This window comes from Asparagus officinalis, chromosome 8, assembly GCF_001876935.1.
Source record: "Asparagus officinalis chromosome 8, Aspof.V1, whole genome shotgun sequence".
In the NCBI taxonomy this organism is placed as follows: domain Eukaryota; kingdom Viridiplantae; phylum Streptophyta; class Magnoliopsida; order Asparagales; family Asparagaceae; genus Asparagus; species Asparagus officinalis.
In genome coordinates this window covers 15271324-15280604 of record NC_033801.1, presented here as the reverse complement: position 1 = coordinate 15280604, position 9281 = coordinate 15271324, and the positions used below count along the sequence as shown (strand labels likewise).

At 35.4% G+C, this 9281-nt stretch overlaps 1 protein-coding gene across 2 annotated transcripts in view; it reads left to right on the top strand.

Annotated features, from left to right (window-relative positions):
• Positions 1–3814, top strand: part of LOC109820490 (protein ABHD17C-like) — a 4934-nt gene extending 1120 nt beyond the window's left edge. The window contains exons 1-5 of one of the 2 annotated variants that reach the window (XM_020386637.1): positions 7–1183; positions 1324–1360; positions 2161–2397; positions 2506–2553; positions 3311–3814. In XM_020386637.1, the coding sequence (XP_020242226.1) occupies positions 1161–1183; positions 1324–1360; positions 2161–2397; positions 2506–2553; positions 3311–3571 (606 nt within the window). In that variant the 5' untranslated portion in view covers positions 7–1160 and the 3' untranslated portion in view covers positions 3572–3814. Of the gene's footprint in view, positions 1–6; positions 1184–1313; positions 1361–2160; positions 2398–2505; positions 2554–3310 lie in introns of those variants that run through there. The other variant, XM_020386638.1, reaches the window with a different exon arrangement.

Sequence of the window (9281 nt, the reverse complement as noted above, 5' to 3'; positions counted from 1 at the left end):
TCTTTTGTTTCATTTTGTTTAATGGGTTAGGTATTTATTTGTTAATTTTTAGGATGTGGGATTGTATCTTTTTGGTGTTATTTTGTAACCTGTGGTTTGCTTGATATACCCGTTTGTTTATTTTTATTATCATTAATGGGGGTTTTCTTTTCACTTCTAGTTTTGTTTTTATTGTGACGATGGGATATCTAAATTGTTTTGCGTAAATGATAGTTTTTAGAGAATTGGAAGAAAAAAATTTGTCTGTTGTTATGGTTCTTCCCCTTTTTGCCCTTTCTCAAAAAGGAAACTTGATCTGTATATCTTAGGTCTATAAGCATGGCGAAGATCGTTATTTCTGCAATCTAGCAAGAGATTTTAATTGCGTCTTAAAGTCCCACTAATTATTAGATCAAAACTCTATACGTTCAAGTTATCAAAACTCTATACGTTCAGGTTGGCCGAAACCTAGTTAGATCAAAACTCTATACATTCAGGTTGGCCGAAACATAGACTAACGCAGTAGTGTCAATTTTTAGAAAATCTGCTTTTAAATTGTGGTCAGTGGTATTTAAACTTTTGCTTTGATATCATTTTAAATTTCTTCTAACAATAATATCCAAACTCTGAAGGTATGGTTATATTTTTATATTCTAACCGCGTTATTCCTAAATAAATTTTCGCGGTTTTATTTTTTTAATTTTTCTTTTTCATGGCTTTTCTCCTTGATGGTGATGGTGATGTTGATTTTTTTGGTGTTTTGGCTGAGGAATCCACCAGGTCTTAAAGTAGATTGAGATGTAGATATTTTGGAAATGAGATGTTGGGTATAATATACTTTTCTGTTGTTCTTGGGCCCGTGGTTTTGGTGTAAACTTTAAGCTGTCTAGATTATTTCTTGTGAAAATACTTCTCCTCTTCTCTGTATATAGACTTGGTGATGCCCATTTCCTTTTTGGATGTGATTCAGCTGTAGAATCCATGATTAGGAGGAAACAACAGCTTTTATAATGGCTTTAGTACAGTCAGTTCCTCTTCTATGTCCTTTTGTTATTTTAATGTGGGCATGGAAGGAAGAATGAGATAGGAGATTTTTGCCAGATCCAGAAAATTGCTGTTACTGTTCCTTGTAACACCTTAGCTGCAATTGTGGATAAATAGATGAAAATTTAAACTGCTGCATGGATTTTACTACTCCAGTTCGGTGGGGTTCATTTAGATTTCTTTCCTTTTAAATGTGGTTACTTATGACTTATACTGATGCTTGTGATGTAGAGAGAAAATGTGACTGAAACTAGATAGGATCTAATGAATGACTTAGGATCTTGGTTGTATCTTTTGCAGTTATGATTATTCCGGATATGGAGCCTCTACTGGAAAGGTAAGCATATTTTCATGTATAAAAAATTAGGATGTTGTGTTGCATTACTTGTCATTTGTTAGTTTCTGTTTTCAGTCTTCTCGAAATTAATTAGGATACCACCTTCTAACTTTAGCCTGATCAACATTGGAGTTATTTAAGTGGTAATATCAACAAACCTGCTCAATTCAGTTTGCGAATCGGATGTGGTTTTGTAGAAAAAGGAAAAGCTCTTTCCTATTTGACAATCTGTTAAAGGATTACAATTTACAAGCAATTCATCTATAGCAGGTTTCCTTAAATAAATAATAATAAATGGTAAACACATGCACGCACGCACGCACATCTATAACAGGTACTCTTGAATCACAATTACTTTTACCTCACTTCACCTTTCAGAATTTGAATCCTGCTTGTCAATTTTTCTCAAAAAATTATTTACCACTGTGCCAACAACCTCTTGATCTGAACTCTGAAATGGTAATCGATAAATGTTCAAAGTAATCTAGCTGCAGGATTGCTATCAATTCATGTGGCTTTAGTTTTTAGCTGCAGAAAAGGTCAAAGTGATCAAACGTCTAGGTGTTACTGGATTTTGAAATTTCTTCTGTCTTTGCTATGTGATAAAATGATTTTGATAAATCTGATTTCACACTTATTGAAAAGCTTCTCAGGACAAAATATGTACGACTATACAAATGTGTTGTGAATTCAAAATCTTAAACTGAGCTTCTTCGTACATCTTGTAGCAAATTTGCCTTGTCAATGTGATGTCTAATTTGTTCCTTTTCCTCTTTGAAATGTGTTCATCCTTCTGATAGCCGTCAGAGTTCAACACATACTATGATATCGAAGCCGTATATGATTGTCTAAAGAAAGAGTATGATATAAGACAAGAGGATCTGATATTATATGGTCAATCCGTTGGTAGTGGACCGACACTTCACTTGGCTTCACGCTTGCAGAAACCCAGAGGCGTTGTTCTTCATAGTGCAATTCTCTCAGGCATAAGAGTCTTGTATCCTGTGAAGGTTTCGTTTTGGTTTGATATATTCAAAGTAAGCATCATTTCTACAGATTGTTCATCTTCATGCTATAGAATATATTTCTGTCCTTGCACAAGTATATTTCGACCTTGATAAGCAAATTTGGTGATTTATTTGCAGAACATTGACAAAATACGACAAGTCAGCTGCCCTGTTCTTGTTATCCATGTGAGTACATTTATTTTAATTTGATTGTTTAAATATTCTGAAAGGTACCTTGGTGTAAGTTTTCACTGTTCACTAGGTCTAAAGAAGGCAAATAGCAAGGTGTTGCTACATAAAAAATAGTGAATGATGCTATGATATCATATGATACTGATTACAGATTGCCTCAGTGGATATATATTTTTTCATTAGGAAGCTAGTGTATTGAAGTTAGTATTGATCAATACCCTTCTACTGTATAAAAGGTAGTGGAGGGTGTTCACTCGATAGGACGTTTATATGCATAGTAATTGCAAGGATTACAGTGGGGAAATCAGCAAGGAGTGGCTGGAAAAGAAAAACTTGCATGATGATATGATACTGGCCGCACATTTCTCATGAGCGTTAATTTTTTCAGGAAGTTAGTGTATTTACTTTAGTGGTCAATATCCTGTAGTATATAAAAATATGGGGTGATATAAACTAAACAAGACATTGTTATGCATTGTCATGAATGGTCCAAATACATAGTGCGGGTTTATCTTCGTTAAGATATCATCAAATTTTTTCCATTAATGATAGGAATTAGTGTTTGTATATTAATGATCTTTTGAGGATAGAACTTCTAAATTAACTCCAAACTGTGCTAGTATGAATATATGTTCACCCATTAGAATATTTGTCACCATTACATCCTTAGTTTTGAAGCAACATTAAACACAATGTTTGGTTTTCTTGCTACTTCAGTTCCGTCATTCTAAATGCTAATGGATTAACGCAGGGGACTGCCGATGAAATAGTTGATTGGTCTCACGGAAAGCGCCTGTGGGAATTATCGAAAGAAAAATATGATCCATTATGGGTCAATGGCGGCGGTCATTGCAACTTAGAAACTTATCCAGATTACATCAAGCACTTGAGAAAATACATACATGCAATGGAGAAGCTCTCTGTTGTCAAGCAGACGAAGAACAACAATTCACAAGTCTCAACCATCTCTGAGTTCAAACACAACAAGTGCTTGAGATTTGGCAAGAGATGACATTCCCTTCTCTAAAACAGTTCATGCTCTCAGGAAGCTAGAAACCAATAGAAAATATGGTAGAATAGTCTGTGAAGAAAGTTGATGCCTCTAAAGATTATTTAATGATGAGAATCTGTTTCTGTAATGTCTTCCCCCGAGTGAGACTGCAATGAGTTTTGAGTTGAGAAATGTTAAGATGGCAGAGGCAAATCTTGTGTAGACTATAAGATTTCAAAAGCAAATATCTGTTTGTATTCTCTGCTTCTTTTTCCTATATGCTTTACAATGTCAAAACGGAAAATTTGGAATACTTCTACTATTTGTCAGAGGATAGAATTATAATTCTTGATTGACATCAAAACTCCCAAGCTAGGGTGAGTATTCTGGGTTTAGGTTCACACCCTTTACATTGATCAACATTTAACTATTTTATGGAACGTTACTTTAGACAAATATGGTGTGTGATTGTACTTTCATTACACTAAAAATATGAAGTCATATGTGATAATTAAGAGCTATAATTTTTAATATTCTAATGAGATTATTGTTTTCTTTTGTCATGTGTTTTTGAAAATTTCTCCATTTACCTAACATCACTATGCCACATGCTCCCAATTACTTTTCTAACAAGCACTTTTTCAATTTTTTATTATTATTTGGAAACTATAAAAGGGGATGTGGGAGAGAGTAGAGACACTCAGACGCGGAGAATAAACAGAGAGAAGAAGTGAGAGTCAGAGAGAAGAGAGTGGATAGAAAGAGAAGTCTTTCTTTATGTGATTTTCTGGTTAGAGAGTGATCTTCTCTTTTGTAATCTTCTCTTTTATGATTAGTGAAGTTCTCTACTGTTCTCGCCCGTGGACGTAGGTCATATTGACCGAACCACGTTAAATCCTTGTGTGTTGTTCTTTGTCTTCACTGTGTTTATTCAGTATTGCTATTCTTCACTCTTGTATAAATATCTTTTGTGTCTGTGAAGTCTCCCGCTGTAAGAAACTGGTATTAGAGCTTGACTTAGAGTACATGTATCTACTTATCGTATGCTCTGTGGCTACCACTAAAAGTAGATCCTTCATATCAGAAAATAAACTAGATTATCATTTACTCTTTAAAGGTACTGAGTACTATTCACGTGTACTGTACTATTCAAAAGTGCTGTTACTATTCATACGTATGGTTACTATTCATACGCATGATTACTGTTCACAAGCGCAGTTACTGTTCATAATTACAGTTACTATTCTAGTGGGTTTCAAGATGTCTTTTGTAAAATACAATGTGGAGAAATTTAATGGGAAAAACAACTTTAGTTTGTGGAGAGTAAATAAGAGCTCTCCTAGTACAACAAGGACTGTTCAAAGTCTTGTCCGGAAAGGATAAGTTGCCAAAATCTATGCCCGATGATGAGAAAGAAAAGCTGGAGATGACGACGCATAGTGTCATACAGCTTTGTTTGGCTGATGAAGTCTTGCGGGAGGTTACCAATGAAGATACCACCTTGTACATGATGAAATCTCTAACTAACAAGCTCTACTTGAAGCAACGTCTCTTCACCCTTCGCGTGAAGGAATATATGTGAATTAAAGACCACTTAGATGAACTTAACACTATTCTTATGGTTTGAAGAATATTGATGTTAAAATCGACGAAGAAGATCAAACACTCATCTTGTTATGTTCATTACCTCCTTCTTATGAAAATTTTATCAATAGTATGTTATACGGTAGAGATACACTTTCTTTGGAGGATGTCAAATCAGCCTTACATTCAAAAGAGTTAAAGCATAATGTGTCTGTCGTAGGAGGAGAGGATCAAGTTGAAGGCTTGTTCGCTCGTGGTCGTCCTGAAAAGGGTGTTGGTGGTAGAGGCAAGTCTAGAAATATGTCTAGATCAAAGTCCAAGCCAAGAAAAATATTGAATATTATTACTGTCACAAATATGAGTATACAAAACCTAATTGTCCAGCGCTCAAAGCAAAGGATAATTCACAGTCGAAGTCTGGGAGGTAAAACCTTCATTAGCCACTGTAACTGAAGAGTCTTCTAGTTCATATGAAATTCTTTCAGTTAGTGTTAAAACTTATTCACAAGATGATTGGGTTCTTGATTCGGGTTGTTCCTACCATATGTGTCCGCATAAGGATTGGTTTGTCACATATCAATCTATCGATATCGGGAATGTCTTGTTGGGAAATAGCATGCATTGCAAGACTATTGGTATCAGATCAATTAAGATTAAAACCCATGATGATATTGTTAGAACATTGAGCAATATCCGATATATACCAGAGTTGAAGAAGAACCTCATTTCTTTAGGCACCCTTGATTTAAATGGTTTTGAATTTTTGGCTGAAGGTGGAGTTTTGAGAGTTAGTAAATGCTATCTTATTGTGATGAAAGGAAAGAAGGTAAATACGCTCTATATTCTTGAAGGCAGTACAGTGACATGTGCTGCAGCAGTGTCATCCTCAGAGGATTCAGATTCAGACACTACATGTTCGTGGCATATACGGTTAGGGCATATGAGTGAGAGAGGACTGGATGTATTGAGCAAACAATGTCTGCTTTGTGGTCAGAAAACTAGCAACTTAGACTTTTGTGAGCATTGTGTTTTCGGCAAACACCATAGAGTATCTTTTAGTACCGGTGTCCACAGAACCAAGGGTACTTTAGATTATATCAATTCAGATATTTGTGGTCACTCTCAGGTTTTATCGAAAGGTGTCGCTCGTTTTCTACTAATATTAATTGGTGATTATTTTAGAAAAGTTTGGGTGTATCCTTTGAGGTATAAGAGTGATGTGTTTGCAACCTTCAAGTAATGGAAGGTTCTTTTGTGGATTTGCTTTTGTATATTGATGATATGTTGATTGCAGCTAAAGATACGCCAGAAATCAACGAGTTGAAATCTTAACTCAGACATGAGTTTGAGATGAAGGACTTGGGAGCAGCAAAGAAAATTTTAGGGATGGAGAACTACAGGAACATGCGAGAATGAAGTTTATTCCTATCTTAGGAGAAATACATCAAGAAGGTGTTGGAAAGATTTGACATGCTTGATGCCAAGCCTGTGAAGACTCCGCTTGCTACTCATTTTCGTCTTTCAGCAGATTTATCACCTCAGACCGAGGAGGAGCAGTACATGTGTTGTGTTTCTTGTGCTAGTGTAGTTGGAAGCATTATGTATGCTATGGTCTGCACTCATCCAAATATTTCACATGCAGTCAGTGTTGTGAGTCAGTATACGGATAAGCTTGGAAAGATCCATTGCAGGCTATGAAATGGATACTTAGATATTTAAGAGGATCTGTTAATATTGGTTTATATTTTGGCAGGAATACAAATTCAGATTGCAGAATACTTGACTATTCTGATTCAGATTATGCGGGCGATTTGGATAAGGGATGATCCCTGACAAGTTATATATTCAATCTTTCAGGTAGTGCCATTAGTTGGAAGGCGACTCTATAGTTGACAGTTGCTTTGTCTACCATAGAGGCAGAGTATATGGCAGTGACAGAAGCAGTGAAAGAAGCCATTTGGTTGAGAGGTTTGGTTAAAAATCTCGGCTTACACCAATGTGTTACTACAGTATTTTGTGACAGTCAGAGTGCTATACATTTAACAAAACATCAGATGTATCATGAAAGAACCAAACATATAGATGTCAGGTATCATTTTATCAGAGAAATTAAAGTCACCAGGATTGAAAAAATTGGTACTGCAGATAATCCAACAGATATGATGACGAAGCCCGTACCTTCAACAAGTTCGAGCATTGTCTCGAATTGTTTGGAGTTAGACAAAGCGGATGTTAAGCCCTTAAGGAGCTTCTGGTGAGACAACAAGAGTAAAGAGAAGATCTTCATTTTCAAAGTCAAGGTGGAGATTTGTCATGTATCTTTGAAAAATTTTCCATTTACCTAACATCACTATGCCACCTACGCCCACTTACTGTTCCAACAACCCCCTTTTTAAATTATTATTATTATTATTATTATTTGGAAACTATAAAAGGGGGATGTGGGAGAGAGTAGAGATAATCAGACGCAGAGAACAAATAGAGAGAAGAAATGAGAGTCAGAGAGAAGAGAGTGATATAGAAAGAGAAGTCTTTCTTTGTGTGATTCTCTAGTTAGAGAGTGATTTCTTCTTTTGTAAACTTCTCTTTTATGATTAGTGAAGTTCTCTGTTGTTCTCGTCCGTGGATGTAGACTATACTGACCGAACCACGTTAAATCCTTGTGTGTTGTTCTTTGTCTTCACTGTGTTTATTCAGTATTGTTATTCTTCACTCTTGTATAAACATTTTTTGTGTCTGCGAAGCCCCCCGCTGCAACATCCTTCATGCTCAAGGATTTGTTATAAAAGGCATACTAAAATGAAATTCTTACACTTAGTGATATCTACGTAAGGATTTGTTATAAAAGGTATACTAAAATGAAATTCTTACACTTAGTGATATCTACGTTCGTATGAGTATATTGGCACTTATGATTCAAAAACTTTAGAGCTTTGAACACCTTTATTATCTCTGTTTATGCCAATGCACTATTTCTTGTTAGGGGTTAATTTCACCAATAATCCGCCCCCCCCCCCCCCCCCCCAAAAAAAAAAAAGAAAAAAAAAGAAAATTGAACTTTGGTGGGTGTTGCACATAACCCGCTCTGGACTTTGGGGTGTCTCTCAGACCACCCCAAAAGTTTACTTTATCTCACATAGTTTCACTGTTTGTAGTTATAAACAACTAAAATTTTCTTAAGAGAAAAAAATTTAAAATTTTCAGAAGGGGTTATCTTGCCTGTAAATGACAAGTGACAAAGTTTGAGATTTTTTCCACTCAAAAATCTACTCCTCTATACAAATGGGAGAACCCAATATTCACTATTTATGCTACAATAAATATTACAATAGCATTTACTGTAGTATTATTGTTGTAGCAAACATGAAACTGGGCAGTGTATTTTTTGAAAAATATTACTGTAGCACAATGGAGTACTGTAGCAGAAGCGAGATTCTGTAGCAATTTAAAAAATTCGAAAAATGTAACGGTTAAAACTGGGATTACTGTAGTAGAGGGAAAAAAAAATGTTGTTCACCCTCGTATTTTAATTATTTGTAAAGTTCATGAAGGTGGGTTATGTGGGTTATGTGAGATGAGATAAAGTTGGTGCGGGGAGTTAAACATCTATAAGAAGGCCCATTTTAATTTGGGCCGAAGCATTCTGTAAAGACCAATGTTGTAGCGTTCCCGTTAAGCATCACTCTCAACAAAATCAGGGCTGGTAATGCCTTGGGCCTGAACCTGGCTGCATGCACTTCTGTACCTTTCAGTCTTCTAGGTTCTTTGAACATACTGCATGCTTAAAAACTATATACTTGATTAAAATTTATAATTCCTAATGACACAATTAACCAAAAGAAAATTTTCTTAGATGCTAGAATATATGCTCTATAACATCTATAAGCTCCAGATTGCCAACACAAGAACCTATTATTTACCGATTTACCTCCACAATGAGTTTGACTGTTTGAGTTAATTGGCCCCCGAACTTCCGAATATATCCAATATGTTTCTCCAAATTCTGTTAAAAATGATCCCTAATTTTAAAAACAGGGCTAGTACATCCCCAATTAAGTTAATGTAATTTTTAATTGATAGTTTTGCTAATATTTTGTATATACGATTTGCTTCTTCTTGAAGAGGTGAAGCATAGGGAAAGGATTAC